Genomic DNA, 17,663 nt, shown 5'->3' with positions numbered 1-17,663 from the left:
CATTTAAAGGTGTGTACTCCAAGATCATTTTCCCTGACAGATAGTGACATCAAATGCACTGTATCACATAGAGAGCAGCACTATTATAAACATAGATATATGATTATATTTATTACAATAATTTGAAAGTTAGGTATTCTTTGTTGTTTGTATTTTACAAGCGTAACCATTATTATACATAAATAAATAACTATATAAATGAATTAAATTTTATGTATTTCTTCTTTCGTGAATTCATGCATTAATTGCATATTTGGACATAGTAAAAATGGGTAGTGTTGTTACAAAAATATATAACAATGTGACATATTTAAGAAAAATATGCCTTTATTTAATGATAATGCAAATACATTGACAGTAGGAATAGAGTTTCGTCGATCTGCAATTCAGTAATACCTAATTTCTTTATTGTATTTTGAACTTTCTCCAATTGCTGTTTCTCAGATGGTGTCATTAATTCTGCAATCTGTAAATAATTTGGATGTAATTATTTTGTTGTTGTACAATTACAAACAATATAATAACCAGTACTATATGCACCTCTGCTAATTGCTCTTCGGTAGCACCATGTTCTTTTAAATTACTCGTAAGAGTTTGCATTCGCAATTGTTTATCGATCATTCGCTTATTACTGCTTATTTCATATTCTCGTCTTTGCATAGTATTGTACAGTGCATGATAACAGTGTTCAATCTCCATACGTACGACAAAATTTAAATCAATATGAAATAAGAAAAATGTTTTTATCGGTGTAGCTGATACTCCAGTCTTTTTTATTTCCTGCATTTGTAAATAGTTTTCTTGTAATAGAGTATATGTCAAGTGTTTAGCTTCTTTTGCTGGAATCATTGCTAATTGCTGAATTTGTTCCTGTTCAATGTACTTTCTCTCACGTACTAACCTGTACAATATAATGGATATAATCGACTTACTTGATATTAAACACAATAGAGAACAGAAATTTATATTGTACCTAAAGATTCTAGCTGCTTTCGAACCAAACCGTTCCATTACGATATTTTCTAAAGTTGCCCATGCTAATTGATTAAATGCTTCTTTCATATTAACGCTGTATTGACCACCTCCTGAATCGCCGACACGTTTTAAGAATTGACTAGTATCTTCCTCTAAAATTATATACTAATTAAGTATTATGCAACACTTTTACAACACTGAAATAATTTACAAAACCTTTTATGTACACCTATTGCCCATACCAATGAGACGTAAATATTGATCAAGGTGTTGTGTAAGTAATGGAAAATTTGTTTTTCTAACTGCATCTTTTATTTCTGTAAGAGGTATTGGATTGGATGTGTCTGCCCATGATGCTGTCCGTAAAAACATAAGGAATAATAACTGCCTTATCAATTCTCCAGCATTTTCGTCAAGTCTTCTGTTCATAGCTGATACAATAATTTGATCCCTATAGATTATATTGTAAATTCCTTATATGTCTTATGATCATTGCACATACTATAAACTTTACCTTAAATCCTGAGTAAAACGATCAAAATTAACTTTCCAATAAATTTTGATATCTCCAGGATCACTATTATTTCCTTCTATTTTTTTAGTAATAGCAGCTAAATTCAAATCTGGTAATCTAAAATCAGGTTTTTCGTTTGTTTTCTCTTCAATTGAATCTGAAGGTAAACTACGCATTAAAAATTGATTCTTAACGAGAAGTTCAAATTTCTCTTTTAAAACTGAAACTGTTGGTTGTTCTTCAGCTAAAAGTATGAGAAAATAATTAATTTAAAAAAAATTTCCTTTCAAATCATTGTAACATAATATAATTATTTTTAAGGTAAACCTTTAAAATATAAATTTACATACAAGATGACTGTTCAATTCTCTTATACACTTTCACTATTACTTCAGAAGCTGTCATACATCCATGCTTTAGTACTTCTTCTAACATCATTTCACATTCATCTCCACAAACTGTTTTTACAAAGAACATATACCTAATAAAAGTAAAATATCTAATCTGTAATAATCTCATTTTTATTTCTTAATATTATTGATAAAGGAAAAGTAGTAAAATTTATCATACATAAACAATGTATCACCTTGGATAACGAAGAATAATTAAAACTTTCTTATAATCTAATGAATATTCCATTTTTTTTTCTGCTTCCTGATACGTAACAAAACCATATTTTATTAAAACGCATAATGCTTCTTTAATCTAAAAGCAACATTAAATATTTATAACATATCTATAAAGGATAAATGTAGTTAAATAAAGAATAGGAACAATAAGTTAAAATACATAAAGTTATACCTTGGCTACAGGAAGTTTTGTTGTAAAACGAATCAAACCCAATGGCTTGGCACCATGCATAAATAAATCTTCTCCCACACGTTGCACAATATTTCCAAAATGCTCACATAAAATAGAAGAGCATAATTTTCTACACATTAATGACATATTATTTGATGCATACAAATTTTAATAAATTACTTTTCAAACATAAAATATGAAATATATTTGATTAATTAAGAATTTTTTTCTAAATATTTTGTGGTATTGTTTACATAACCTCTTATGAAACATTAACGATGGTATACAATTTAATATTATACCTATATCACATTAAGATTACTGTTTCTATGAATTTATTAAAAGTTCATTTATGTATAAATTAATGATTTTTTATAATTTTATAATTCATATTTTCAAACACTGCATTTATTTGAAACATTGTTAAACCTAATCCTACAAAGTCCATGTGGACATACAGAATATATGGTTTGTTTCTAAAAGCAGACCAATCATAGTGTGAACAATTTGAAAATAGTGCTTGACATTGGTGACGATTGAATATGTATATGTTTATAAAATTATGTGTTGTTAAAACTCGCATGAAATGAGTTAGGAAACATACTTATATTTATTACATATTTATTATTTTCTATTACATATAATGTAAACAATGTCTCAATTGCATAATCTTTATCATTTCATAGGAACGCTCCTTGAATAGCATTAGCTATCATTACTTACAAATATATATTTCATGCAATTCCGGAAAAGGTAAAATCATCGAACGCAGCGTAGAGGACGAAATATAAACGCCAGTATACGTGAAGAACGTATTATTATTGTTTATTAATTTATAAAAGTCATAAGATATATTAAAGTGAGCGGTACCGTGGATTTAGAACTTCCGGCGGAACAGCATTGTCGCAGATGATCACGTGATCGAAGATCGACTTCTTCGTTTGTGGCCACGAGGTTTTGTGGTGAAAATTAAGTTTACCGGGTGGAAAAGGCCTTATATTTTTGTGTTTATACAAAAATGCCCTCCAGCAATCCCTTGCCACCCAAAGAAAATGCCTTGTTTAAACGAATTCTGGTGAGTAACATGTAATCAAAATACTCTGTTTTGGACCCCACTCTTCGGCTAATAGGAGTATTCATCATGCTCTAATGATGAAGCACTCTTCGAAAAATTGCAAAAAATTCACTGGCAATGACAAATCATAAAAATTTTATTGATCTTATGAATGAAAACGTGATTTCTTGTTTGTCTTTTACAATACTTTATAATGCCAGTTTATTCAAGTACATAGTATTGAAATCATGAAAACGTTTTATCCTATGAAACGTATTTATGTTTCTTGCAGAGGTGTTACGAACACAAACAGTATAAAAATGGGATAAAGTTTGCAAAGCAAATTTTATCAAACCCTAAATTTAGTGAACATGGAGAGACCTTGGCAATGAAAGGTCTCACTCTGAACTGCTTAGGTCGCAAGGAAGAAGCATACGATCATGTCCGGAGAGGTCTTAGGAATGATTTACAATCTCATGTATGTTGGCACGTTTATGGACTTCTACAACGCTCGGATAAGAAATATGATGAAGCTATTAAGTGTTATAGAAATGCCCTTAAATGGGATAAGGATAACATTCAAATTCTTAGGGACTTATCGATGCTTCAAATTCAAATGAGGGATCTGGAGGGTTATAAGGTAAATTGATATAAAGACTCTAATTCCTGTTCATTATCTATGTATAATTAGTTATATTCTTGTGTTTATCTGATGTCAATTTGCATTATTAATCTAATCTTTACCTAATGTAATGTAATATTATGCAATTTGTTATATATATAAATAATGTGATATGTATATATCGCCACTGATTATTCATGAATAAGATATTAATGAATTTTGATAGAAAAGTTATATAACATCTAAATGAAATTAATGAAATAATGTGTGAATATCAGGATACATATATTTAAAGTAATATAAATTCAGTTTCAAACAAGTAATAATTTTATATACACATACTGCTATGAATGTAATCCTTTATATTAATATTTATGTTTATACCATTTTTAGGACACAAGATATCAGTTATTTATGTTACGTCCTACACAACGTGTTTCATGGATTGGTTTTGCTATCTCATATCACTTATTAAAAGATTATGAAACAGCACTTAAAATTTTAGACACATTTCGAAATTCACCAATGGTATGTATTTTAATATCATATAATTTTCCATTGTATAAAAAAAGGAACATCTTATTTTAAATAATACAGTATATAGATTCAGTTCCTTTCAAATTATTATAATAGAAATTGTAACTAAATGTCGCTGTGATAGTATATAATGTAGGGATATTTTTGAAATGTATAGATTTGTTGTGATTATGAGCATAGTGAGTTGCTATTGTATCAAAACATGGTTATCCAAGAATCAGGAGAATGCGAACAAGCATTGAAACATCTCGACAAATATAGTGATAAAATTTCTGATAAAGTTACTGTAAAAGAAACATATGGTAAGTTACATATTTTCTATAATTTAATTGTAAAAAATACTAGTTTCATTACGATTTTTTAAAAAGTAATTTCATATTTTATTTGTTTAGGTAAATTAAGATTACAATTACAACAATATGCAGAAGCAGCACAGGTTTATAAGGAACTTTTAAATATAAATCCTGAAAATACAACTTATTATGCTAGGCTAGCTGAGGCTGAAAGACATGCTAAACCAGAAGAAACATTAGCTATGCTCCAAAGATACGAAGAATTGTTTCCCCGGGCGTTAGCACCGCGTCGCTTACAGTTAAATTATGCTATGGGGGACGAATTTAAAGCATTAGTAGACCGGTACTTACGACGAGGTATGATTTATGGTTTTGTTCATTTGAAAGCATTTTTATCACAATTTATTTCAATTTATCCTATTATCGTAATTATATTCTATTTGTGTTGTAGGTCTTCATAAAGGTGTACCACCTCTGTTTGTAAATCTTCGGTCTCTATATGTTAATCAACAAAAGGTTGATATTATACAGTCTTTGGTTTTGGAGTACAAGGAAGCATTAAAAGCTCATGGGCATTTTAGTGATCAAGAAAAAGATAATCCGCGAGAGCCAGCTTCGGCACTGTTATGGACTTACTATTATTTAGCACAACATTATGATCATCTCGGACTTACAGAAAAAGCACTAGATGAAATTGATGCTGCCATAGAACATACTCCTACACTTATAGAACTTTTTGTTACCAAAGGTCGCATTTATAAGGTAAATTCTGTATATGATTAGGACATATTTTTTTAATAGTGTTATCAGTTGTAACGTGCTTTAATTTATATATATTTTGCCATTATTAGCATGCTGGCAATGTTCAAGAGGCTTATAAATGGTTGGATGAAGCACAAGGATTAGACACAGCAGACCGATATATTAATTCCAAATGTGCCAAGTATATGTTGCGTGCAAACCTCATCAAGGAGGCGGAAGAAACGTGTGGCAGGTTTACTAGGGAAGGAGTTTTAGCTATGGAAAATTTAAACGAAATGCAGTGTATGTGGATTCAGACAGAAGCAGCCAATGCTTATAAACGTCTTGGAAAGTATGGAGAGGCATTAAAGAAATGTCACGAAGTTGATAGGGTAAGTTTCAATACATATATTTGCAAGTAATTTATAATTACCCACTCTTAAACGAATTCTATCAATTATAGCACTTTTCTGAAATCATAGAGGATCAATTCGACTTTCATACCTACTGTATGAGAAAGATGACCTTGAGGTCTTACGTGAGTCTTCTAAGGTTAGAAGATGTGCTACGAGCTCATCCATTTTATTTTAAAGCAGCGAAGTGTGCAATGGAGGTATATTTGCGACTGCACGACGAACCATTACCCGATCCAACGCAGGCGCAGGAAATCGACACCGGTAAGTGTTCCTTGCATCATTTATTTTTATTAAGTAGCTAGATGTTTTATAGCCGTTTATATTTAATACCTGTGTTCGCGAACAACGATTGAAAATAGTGCTCGTGTGATTTATTTCTATCATGGCTTTTAGCGGAAGACTGACAGAGTTCAATCTCGAATCTTCTTGTTTTAAATATTCATTTTATTTTTAACTTTAAACAATCGATTTCTTAAAGATCGTTTACCACTACATCAAAAGTCGCGTATTATCTAAAAAGATTTTTTACAATCTAGTTGAACCCTAACTAATGTCATCCATTAGGCAACGTCACTCAGATTCATTACATATATATTTACAATAAATCTTTTGAACGATTGAAAACTCTCAGAGCATCGTACAAGGAATAGCTTAACGAATATCAATATCGTAATAGAATTGGAAATACTGTCTATGAGATTGCCCCAATCTTCATACTAATATCATGGTTTTATCGATACTTTGCTCACAATGAGGGAGGCTTCGTTTTTGTAAACAATATTTATTCCATGCATGTCGTGTATAACATATTTCGGGTTATGAAAATGCATTCAGCGTTCTACAATAGAACATATATATCGTCAATCATAACTATATGTACACGGTACGCGTTTACTATCGTTAATCACAGACAACGCGCGAGTACACGTGGTCTCTTAAAAGACCCGCGCATACCTATCGTCGCACGCGAGCGACGTTACACACACATCTCATCTGTATCAATCTAAAGCGGGGGGGAGGAAGTGAATGATGGTTAGGTCGCATAAATTAAGCATTTTATATATCGCAAACGATAATGATCTACCTTAATCGTACATTACGCATACAAGATACACGTATATATATTTACACGTACAATAAATATCCTAGTAATGGTACACAACGTTTCGTCGTTGACTATCGCGACATATGACACGCGTTTCCATCGTGCGTCCTCGATGATTATAGTATGGCATTGCGCGGCTGCCTCTGCGCGTACACGTATCACACGTTGCCAGGTCTCCGTCGACGTCTCAGCAGTCTAGTTCCCCTCGACTTCGAGTAGAGGTGACCGGCATTTTGTTCTGGTCTCTGCGTGATTGCCTGCGGCGTTAGGAAGTAAAAATGGCCGCCATCGCCCGGCAATCGGTACGCGAAATAGGCCTTTGGCTTTTCCGGTTGATTCTCCTGTACGGGAATGGGATCTATGAATTCGGCGTCAGGATTTATGGTAGGTCGTGGGTCGCGATAGTTCACTTTGATATCGTCCTCTAACGATATAGGTAGCTGCGGATACTCGTCCAGTTCTTCCGGAGACTCCACAACTGGTACGTAGTTCGTGGGGGATCCGTTTCTTGGGTTCACCAGTGGTTGCGGCGGGTAGGCACGGATCGGTGCCAGAGGTTGTTCGTCCCTGTTGGGTATTCTATAGCTGGGTCGTTGCTGGTTGGGGTCAGCAACCGCAATGAACTCACTGTCCGGATTGATGGGTGGAAGAGGCTGTCTGTAGTTGACGAGAATGTCATCCTTGAGGGAATATGGTCTCTGAGATTGATCCCCATAGTGCACCTTAACGTTAGGTGTCTTGTACACGGGCGGTTCAGGAGTATCGAAATCTTCCACGTAGGTGTCCACGTTATCGTAATCAGGCCTCTCAGTGACGCTGTTCAACTTGGAGTATATGGGAGTAGTACTGGGTATACCCTTATGCGGCAACTTCTTACCGAAGATCGTGAAATACTCTTTCGTTACGTCGTCGAGGAACTTCTCATCCTGCTGAGTATAGTAGAGTTGAGGATTCGGGGTGGTACTTATCACCGAGTCTGTGGTTGACGGATAAATCGGTTGCTGAGTCTTGTACACTTGGGGTTTCACCCTCTTTTGGGGTACCGACTCGTTCTCGTAATCGTATCGGTGTCCGTTATAGTTGCCATTAATCTTGACCTCTTCGTACTCGTTGAACGCGTTTGCTTGCTGTCTTTCCTCGTACCGTTGTCTCTGTTCTCCACGCTTCGAATAATCCGCGGCTTCGAAGCTGTACTGATAAATCGGCTTCGGTTTCGCCTCTTGCCTGTAGTAGTTCTGCGGCTTTGAGGTGGTGTAGTAGGCCTGCACCGGGACGGCTGGTCGGGCTGATATGGTCTGATAGTAAAGAGGTGCGTGATCGGGTAACATACGTTGACCTTGAGTCCTCGTCGATCCGCTCTCATACCTCGTTGAACTTTGCGTGACCGTCGAGTCGCTGTAGCGGATAGGTCCAGAATTTTTCACCGGTGAACCGATGAACTTAATACTGTAGTCCTTCGACGTTTCTCGCGATGGAACAGTCTCCACGCTGTAATACTGCTTTTTCTTCCCTTCGTTCCGTGGCTGTGTCACGGTTTCGTATAAAGGTGCCTCCGTGGTAGTTTTATAATAAATCTGACTTGGAGTGGTGCGATAGGGTTCGTTGGATTCCTCGTAGAAGTAATAAGAGGCCTGACTGGGTGATCGTTCCGGGTTGCTGGTAGTAACGATACTCTTTATCGAGGCCGGCGTCACTTCCACTGGCCTCTCCAAGGTGGACTGCGTCGAGGTGGCATAGTAGGCCACTATAGGAATCGTTTTACTAGTTACTATGCCTGACCAAGCTTGATTCTTCTCCTGTGAATTATCTTGACTGACTACTTGGTTCCCCACCAGGGGAATATTATAGAATTCTGGGTTATCAAGCGTGGTCGTCTTGTCCGGCGAGGCTGTCGTAATCTCGATATACGGAATTGCCTTTGTGTTAGGCCTGGTAGTGGTCTCTGTCAGGTTTCTGTGCATTATTCTACCGTATACCTTGGTGACTCCCGATACGTTTGATCTGGGTTTCGTGATTGGCACCATCGTGGTGTTCTTCTGTTGCTTCGTAGTGAGTTTCCTAGGTGGCAAGTAGGTGGGCCTGGGTCTTGACACGGAAGTGGTCTCTGGTCGCTTGGTATACTTCTTCGTCATAGTCTTCTTGTCTTCAAGAGCAGAGAAGAAGTCTGGCGGGGGTGGGAGGATGATCCCCGGCACCAGTGGACCTGGTGGCACTGCTGTCGCGTTGTCTTGCTGATACTGGAAACTGTACGGGGGTGGATAATAAATAGACTGATCCTCCTCGTCGTAGTCCGATTGGTTGCTCGGTGGCGGGACAAAGACAGCTCCAGGTGGTATCGCGTGATAGAAAGGTGGCAAACTGGCTGGCGGTGTAGGATTAGATTTCTCGTCCTTATCTTTCACGTTCGAATTGTCTTCCTCGGTAGATACGTTCTTAGAGTTCTTCGCGTCGGACATCATGATGCTCCCGTTGGCTATAACTGCGTAGAGTGGACCGTCCTCCGATAGTAGCCCCTTGGTAAATAACGGGTCCTTCCTGTAGTCCACGGTCCCATTGCCGATGTCTTTGGTGCCATTCGGCCCGATGATCTGTATCGGGCCCCCCTCCGTGAGTTGTACCGGAAAGGGCGGCGGTATCTTTGGCTTGGCCGGTATCTTGACCTGTCTCCTGGGGGCCTTGTAATCGTCGATGGGTGGCCAGGTCTGCGAGCTGTCGCCGCTACCTTGCGTCGTCTCGTGGCCAGGAAATTTCCCGCCTCTCAGTACTAGAACGTGGTTCTCGGCTAACCAGATCTCGTCCTCGTCGAGGCCTCCTAAATTCTCGATAGTGTCCTTTGGTACCTCCGGGTTGCCTAGGTAACTGATTATGCCTGGTCGTTTGGGTTTCTTCTCGTAGATCTCGTTCTGGATCAGGCCGTACTTTCCTTCTTTCACTTGTTGCGAGAGCGTTTTCTTCTCGTCATCCTCGTCTTTGCGATTAGTCTTGGTCTCTCTGCCGTTTCCAGCTGACGATACGAGAATCCCATCGTCCCAGAATGTTTCTTGCTTCGCGTTCGCTCGCAAGTGGCCTCCAATCAGTTTGTGCGACACTTTCCTTCCGGCTTCCGTAGTTATCTCGTTGTCTCTGGTCGATGACTTGGAACTGCGGTTGACCGACGTGTGCGTTCTGTCTGCTCGATGACTGGCCTCTTCCACGCCGACGTGCCGCCTTTCCCTCTTCGATGATGATGCCACGATTGATAGGCAGGCTATCAGCGCTGCTACTAGAAGGAGCTTCCGTACGCTTTTTTGCATCATCTGAAATGAGAATTAAATAATTCTCTACCTTTCGTTCAATACTATGAGTCTTTATATCTTATAGTACCCTATCCTTTTGGTCCTTTCGTAATACCTTTGAGTTTTATTTTGAAATACAGAATACAAAATTAACGCGACGGTGTTAATTACTTAACACTGGAACTACTGATCTGTAAAGTATAGCATACATGGATAGTATCTCGATAAATATTTTAATTATTGTTATTATAATTTATTACACGTATCGTGTTACCGTTATGTTATAGTATATGTAATTATATTTCTGTTTCGACAAAAGTCACCATTAATTTTGCCAAACGCAGCTGTTTATTTTTAGTGACAGATAATAGTCCGAAACTAATCACTATAATTATTTCAGTAGCTTTAATGAGAGTAGAGTTGAAATAAGCGATTGCGCCTAGTCTTTTTAGTATACCGTAGAAGATGACAATTTGGAGTTACAAATTTTAAATTAGGGAAATTATTTTAAATTATTTTTTAGAAGTTTTTAGTACAAAGATAGATAAATTGTTATTTACGGTCATTTTGATAATTTTCACGATACTGTTCGAGTCGCGAGGTGACTGCCATCTGACGCAAGGAAAGTACAAGTTTATTCTGCGGAGGTGTTTCCGTTCCACGGGAGTAACTTTGCTTTCCCCATTGAAACGGTAACATTTTCTCAACTATTGCATGGAAATAGTAATTTATGTTATTAGAAACTGATATTGAAACACGTGATCCCTTCAGTCTGAACGGCGAGCTCCAGGGAAGACTACCAGCTGAAAGTTTAGAATCGCTTTCTCACTAGCATCTATATCGAAATAACACATTTCCTTATGCCTACAGTAGTTCGACTAAAATATTTCTTAAATAACAAAATTGTTGTCCAATTCTTTCGAAAATTTGTTAACTCAGTGAAACACATAGTGGTTACATACTCTTGGTCGATAAAGTATGCGCCAACTTTCAAATTTCTATTACGTTCTCTGCAATTCGTCGAAGCTGAAATACTTCCTCGTTTTAGCATCCATTGATAGAATTTTCATATGATACGGTCAGATTCGAAAATATTAGCAAAGTTGTCCGATATCTCGACAGAGGTCTCCACCGGAGAATCCGTGTTTTCAAAACTAGACACAATATCGACATTTTCCCGCCTCAGAATTTACCAAGAGAATTTTTACGAGAACCGCGAGTGTCGCCATTTACCGGACTGGAAAATATTGTCAAAGCGATACCCCGATATCTCGACAGAGGTCTCCACCGAAGAACCCATGTTATTTCCTTCGCTCTCCAGCAGAGGCCACGCGCGTGCTTTCGATCGCGGTTACTTTTTCCAGGGAAACGCGATAAAATCAGCGGAATGGAATTCGCGAAATTTAACAAGGATTTCTATCGGGGAACGTCGAAACCGTGAGCGCGGATTTCGCGAATTCGCCAGACCCATTGACGCGAGTTGCGGTAATACGGGAATGCGGGACCGGAGGGGGCCACGCCTTTCCCTTGCGAGCAGTTGGTGAACGGTCGACAAACGTTCACGGGTCACTGGAGTACCCAGCGCGCGTAATGACTTGCAGCCGAGTAACAGACTCGGGCCCTCGCGTTCCTGCGCGGGGCTGGTGCGCGATGGACATTGGGCCTCGGCCGGAGTCGCGGAAGTAACGTTGCCGCGCCATGTTTCCGACAACTATCTAAATTTACTGCCTTTATCTCCGCGTAGGCTTTTCAGCTCGTCCAAGGCGAAGGGAACTCGAAGGATGTTTGTACCGAGTTAATCGAGCTTTGTGATTTATCGTCGGTGGGAAGGATAATGAGGTTTCAGTGCTCGTTTCTTATTAGACGAGGGAATAGAAATGGCGGTAATTAGCTGTTTATGGCTGTTCCGTTAATGGGAATATGGTGGAATGGGAGGATTAGTGAATGAGGAACAGATGGTTTAGGTTAGGTAGGTTAAGGGAGAGTTGTAGAGGTGAAGGTCGGGAAGGTCTTCGAGTTTTGGTAGCTATTCGACGTTGCAATGTTATATCGGATGTCCCAAAATTCACGCAGGAAGTAATTTCGATAGAAAACACAGGTTTTTAATTAGAAATTGTAAATATTTCTCAACAACGAAGACACATTGTTCTTTTGCGTAGCGCTTCATTTTTAATAACCTTAAACTGTCAGCTGTCACGCAGTCTTTTCTTCTTCGTTGATATCACTTTACCGCGCAAATGGCGCGAAATTCAAATCTTGCGTGAACTTTGGGACACGCATTTAGACTCTGGTTCTAGTATATGAGGCGATATTTTATATTAAAAATTCATTTGTGAGTTATGTTTTGGAAGAGATATGTGCTATGTTGGGACTGTATGAAAACAGTCCAATTTTCAAAAGGTATAGAAAAACTTTGGGGAACACTCGTGGTTTAAAAATAACTTGGAAAAGTACACAAAATTGTTTAAACTATTCGTAGAAAATAACTTAACAAACACTACGGACGGTTAGAAACGTAGCTGATTATGATAATACACGCGATACTATTAGAAAGATGGTGGACCTTAAAAATGTATCCAAAATCTCTAAAAAAAAAAGTCATTAATTATAGGAGAATATCGGGAACCAATGAAAAAGTGATTTGTAATAACAAAGAATATTATTTAATTAAAAAAAAAACGTTTAAAATTGTCGAAGAATGCTTAACTATTAAAAAAAATACTATCACTTGTTAAAAAATGTTTGACCATTACAAAAACACCGAGAACACCATAATCTCTCGTGATTCTACGGTTCGCCTCTAGAACCTCCTATCGGAAACGTCTTTTTAAACTATCAAACACTGTGATAACACGTTGCGGTGAATAAAAAGAGTACCTTTCTCCTAGGTTCCGGAGCGGCCGCGATTCTGCACGATAATCGCTCAGCAGGACGTCGTCGAATGGCCTGTAATCGAGTTGCCACATGCAATAATGCGCTTCTTCCGAGGGGAACGCCGGTTTTCAGTGCCTCAGGTTGACGTTCGCGCGCGCACACACGACTCGCTCGTTCGCGAGCGTTTCGCGACGATATTTTACCGCGAGTGGCAGCGATTTCTCTCCGCGCCCGGCCTTTTAATCGAAACGGAACGAAAACGTGACGGAATCGAGAAATTCCATCGTGACCCGTCGATTCGTTTCACCTCTGTTACCGTCACAGATCATCCTCTTCCAGAGAGACACTCGCGTCCGTTCCGATAACGCCTAATCTAATCCGCGTGCCGAAGATTGCTCGCGTAACGCGTCTTCGCTCAGCTGGACACCTCGTGTACTTTGCTTTCTCCACCTCGGAAGTGGCGACTTTGAGAATAATCGGCTGTCCGGCACGGATGCACGCTCTCGTCAATTCGAAAAGCATTAGCCGACCGTTCTAGCGTCAGCTGTTCGCTTTCCTCGGCGACCGCGAGACCCGCTTCCGCAACGAGGACTCTCCGCTCGAGAACGCGTCTCTCGAAGGTCAATCACGTCTCTACAGACTCGATCGCATCGCTTTTCCTTCAAAGACACTTTCAAACCACTCGCGGAGAGACACTGAGGTAGACACTGCTGGCTCTTAGCATCCGTCTCACGATTCTGCGAGAGAAGACAATGACGAGAGAAGATAAAGAGATCTTACACTGTCAAATACGTTTTAGTGGTATTCGACGTTGTATACAGGTCTTTCGATTAAGCACTTGACTTGGACTAGGAGTCTAAACAGGTCGTGGATTGATCAGATGAATATTCTGGACAGAAGTGCCTTTGTAAATTATCAGACATGTCAGTGATATTATATACCGAGGAATTCATGGGTATGTAGACGTTGACAAAGGAATTTTCTTATACTGCGAAACGTGTTGGTGATATTCTTGATTGAATAAAGGTTCTTTGACGCTCTCTGAGGCACTTGGACACATGTTCCAGGTCCATAAAGACCTAGAACGTAGATAGATCAAAGGATTCTCCAAGAGAAGTCACTCACAAAAGGTACTCTGTACCGAGTGCAGGTCTTTCGATTCTTCTATCAAGCACTTAGGATCTTCCAGGTTCCCAAAGCTTCAGGCAGGATATAGATGGATCAGATGATCCTTCGGGAGAGGACACCGAGCAAAAATATCCTCCCGAATTATCGAACAGGTTCTATCAGATATTCTATCTCGAGTGAAAGTCTTTCAAATCCTCTGTCAAGCCCTTGACGAGTTCCTTCAATTCACACAGGCCTAAACAGAGCATAGATCAATGCTTCTACTGAAGTTACCAACGGAAAGAGCCTTGTTGAACTATCGAACGACCGAGTAAAGATACTTCGATCTCTCTATCGATCACTCAGACACGTCTTCCAGGTTCACAGAGACCTAGCCAGGGCGAAGATCCAGCAAAGAATCAGCGGAACGCGCGACAACAGTACGAAACTGACTAGCAACCGCTCGCACCGACATGGTACACGTGACTGGCCGGTTTTCATCACCTTTCCCGGTGCACTGGTTCGTTCAAGGACGTTCGTTTGTAAAGGTGGAGCCATTTGCAAGCGACACGTCCAGCTGGAAAGGAGGAAGTCGTTGTCTACTGAGATTCGCACGGTTCACGCGATCGCGATATCGTCTTGCTCGACGATCGTTCGCCTCGATCGGGGCTGCAGGTAGCACGAATTGCCTGGCCATGGTTGGCGAACGAAAAACGATTTCGAAACAGAGGCTTTCACTTTCGTGCCCCACGCATTGTCAGCCTTTTTACTCGATAAGAGATTTAAATGACCAAAGCCGAATTACGAGATCGAACTTGAGGACATGTCTCTGCTCATAGATGAGGACTCTATGATGCATCTGTTCAGAGAATAGATGGCTTCTTCGATTACTCTCGACTAGTCAGGGTAATAACTCTTAGGATATTTCTGGAGGCGAGAAGATGTCCTTTGTTGGGTCGGTTAGGTGGTCTGAACTTATCTATCGAGGAATGATAACATTGCACAACGATCTGGTACAGTTATGTAACGAACGAAATGGTTCGATTTGAGCAGATACGATTGCTTAATCAAATTCTGGACTAACTTTCCATGAACGTGAGAAACTGACCAGCGGATAGATTCTAGATATTAATAATTCCCTAGATTCCGAAGTAAGATTCCGAATAGAGCCTGATACGTGAAATTTACAATACGTGCTTCATTCGACTCGCGAATGAAGACAAAGCATCTTGATACACCGAATTTCAAGTGGTCCCCAGTTTCCACAAATTGTGACGGTTTAATACCACCCAATTTGTCACGGAGTTACGGATCTCAGTCTCAACGAAGAACAGGATATTTCAAAACAACAGTGTAGAACATTTGGATTCTCCTGGGCATGCCAGCAAGTCGTAGATCAAGCGTGTCACTGACAGAGATCCAGCTCCCTCTGTTTCGTCCAGAGCCTAGAAACAGGTCAGGCTAGATCCCGAAATTTCAAGCGAACGATTAGCATAACTGCTCAGATATGAGATTTTAATTTTGCCGCAGAAAGATTGCAAGTAAAGGTGACTTAAATTCCATCCTGGTAGTCACGGATCGAAAGTCCTTCACGAACTGCTCCATTTCTGTACTTTCGCGCGCACGAAGGGCAGACAGATCGGACGAGGTTATTGCAACACTGACGAACGTGGTTTTGCCCGTTCCGCAACGTGGTTTACCGATTTTTCGCGACATGATGTAAGAAAGAGCGATCCCCCTTGGCAGGGGCCGTTACAACTAGACCTGCCGTAATATCGTTCCTCGAAGCCTGATTTTCTAGTCCTGCCATTAGCTAGGCTCTAGGTCCCAGTGATTTCCTTTAGAACGGTTCTAAAAAGGTCGCCTACTCGGTTGTAGCTAAATCTCGACTGCAATTCAGTGTCTAGCATGACGATAGCGGTCCATGTATATCTGTGTACATATAAGAGTGGGCGATTAGATATAGGTAACTTCCTAGAACCTCAATTCCCTAGGCTCTTCGCTCATGGGGACAAAAAGTTACTAGCGATGAGTTTCTCGTTTCAATTCAAGAAATAAGAATGAGCAATTGTTACGAGCAGATTAGTAGGTGACGAAATGATGATACGATGGTAGAACAAAATGGCGTAGACACATAAATATGAAATAATTTTTGAAAAATGCGCGATACTGCGCGGAGTTTAGATGATTCACGCGGAATGCGAACTAATTGTGTCGAGATAGTCACGCATTCGTTAGTGCAATCAGAAACGATATATTTTTTGTTATTGACCGAAATGTCAACGTGTGTTCAAGGTCAGAGTGCTTGAGAAGGTTCGGGGTGGGGAGATCGAGAGATTTAAGTCTCGCGAATTATCTTCTTATGAACCTCACATGGTGCATGCAGGCGGGTTTGTATGTAACCTGCAAATTACGAGAAGTTACTGTTATTATTCTTTTTGATTTTTGATTTTTTGAGATTTCATAATAATTTGGATCTTACTCGGCTATGATCGTTGACTTCGGTCAACAACCACTAGAGGCTTATGTATGATGACGGTCAGTTTTATCTAATTGACCTTTGTTACGCCAACCTACACAGATTCTTAATAGGACATTGATATTATTTTTCTGACAAATCTCGTATATTATTCAACGAAAGCGTGACGACTACGTCACTGCCATCATGGCGATAAATTCTCTTGCGCCATATTGCTTTCGACCGTGAGATAACGCTACACCGCGAATGTCTGCCTTACTGTAAAGGTTAAGGGAAAGGTTCTAGAATCCTTATTTCTTTTTTTCTAAATTTCAAATTGGCAGGCCTCTCGATATTTATTTAAAAATTTTTGATTAGTAGAGCAGATTTGTTTCTATCTCTACGTAGTCATTATTGTATTTCTAAAATCTACCCCAAAAAAGAAAAATTTTGAAATATAAACGCGGTATTATTCGACTCGATGTCATTGTTAATTAGGTCCCATGATAATATAGGATTCGAGAAATTTGCATTTCCTATGACCAGATTCCAAATTTATTCACGTCATGGATACATAAATTTCATAGTTCCTCTTACAAAAATATCGTATTCTGATAAGGTTACTATGACTACACGAGAGTGGCGACACTGTTGTCGTCATTAAACATTCGGAGTATATAAATATCCCATTTAATATGTATAAATGTAAACCAGCTAGTGAATATTAAGTATCAGCGTAAACAAGCAATAAGACCTGAGTGCGATTCGATACCAAACCCATACCACACATTCATATACGTAGCATCATTAATACAATCACCTATTAAAAATCGAGGTATTGCCGATTATATTATTTACCCAAGTAAGCGAATATTTAAAAAGGAATGCATA

At 39.1% G+C, this 17,663-nt stretch overlaps 3 protein-coding genes across 4 annotated transcripts in view; 1 reads left to right on the top strand and 2 right to left on the bottom strand.

Moving 5' to 3' along the window:
- Positions 1–331: 331 nt before the first annotated feature.
- Positions 332–2,437, bottom strand: Polr3C (RNA polymerase III subunit C). The gene is made up of 8 exons (XM_017910627.1): positions 2,291–2,437; positions 2,076–2,194; positions 1,840–1,970; positions 1,490–1,733; positions 1,218–1,426; positions 974–1,127; positions 541–901; positions 332–466 (listed from the first exon to the last, which is right to left on the bottom strand). The coding sequence occupies exons 1-8, from the start codon at positions 2,435–2,437 to the stop codon at positions 332–334; spliced, it is 1,500 nt and encodes a 499-aa protein (XP_017766116.1).
- Positions 2,438–3,213: 776 nt separating this feature from the next.
- Positions 3,214–17,663, top strand: part of Naa15-16 (N-alpha-acetyltransferase 15/16) — a 60,617-nt gene continuing 46,167 nt past the window's right edge. Inside the window, exons 1-8 of the mRNA XM_017910666.1 lie at positions 3,214–3,365; positions 3,637–3,984; positions 4,360–4,494; positions 4,661–4,805; positions 4,896–5,153; positions 5,248–5,558; positions 5,648–5,929; positions 6,001–6,214. Of these exons, the coding sequence (XP_017766155.1) occupies positions 3,309–3,365; positions 3,637–3,984; positions 4,360–4,494; positions 4,661–4,805; positions 4,896–5,153; positions 5,248–5,558; positions 5,648–5,929; positions 6,001–6,214 (1,750 nt within the window). The 5' untranslated portion in view covers positions 3,214–3,308. The remainder of the gene's footprint in view (positions 3,366–3,636; positions 3,985–4,359; positions 4,495–4,660; positions 4,806–4,895; positions 5,154–5,247; positions 5,559–5,647; positions 5,930–6,000; positions 6,215–17,663) is intronic.
- Positions 6,224–17,663, bottom strand: part of LOC108555135 (uncharacterized) — a 23,619-nt gene continuing 12,179 nt past the window's right edge. For both annotated transcript variants that reach the window (XM_017910664.1, XM_017910665.1), the window contains exon 2: positions 6,224–10,354. In XM_017910664.1, the coding sequence (XP_017766153.1) occupies positions 7,217–10,354 (3,138 nt within the window). In that variant the 3' untranslated portion in view covers positions 6,224–7,216. The remainder of the gene's footprint in view (positions 10,355–17,663) is intronic.

Source organism: Eufriesea mexicana, unplaced genomic scaffold (assembly GCF_001483705.2).
Source record: "Eufriesea mexicana isolate 0111107269 unplaced genomic scaffold, ASM148370v2 scaffold76, whole genome shotgun sequence".
Taxonomy (NCBI): Eukaryota; Metazoa; Arthropoda; class Insecta; order Hymenoptera; family Apidae; genus Eufriesea; species Eufriesea mexicana.
Note: the sequence above shows the minus strand (reverse complement) of the source record. Positions and strands in the feature narration are given on the sequence as shown.

Bases quoted from the DNA above. Each gene is read 5' to 3' on its own strand.
- Polr3C (XM_017910627.1), bottom strand. From the start codon at position 2,437: ATGTCATTAATGTGTAGAAAATTATGCTCTTCTATTTTATGTGAGCAT. The intron at 1,734-1,839 runs GTATGTAAATTT...TCATACTTTTAG, and splicing joins GAGAATTGAACAGTCATCTT to CTGAAGAACAACCAACAGTT. The intron at 1,427-1,489 runs GTAAAGTTTATA...TATAATCTATAG, and splicing joins CGTTTTACTCAGGATTTAAG to GGATCAAATTATTGTATCAG.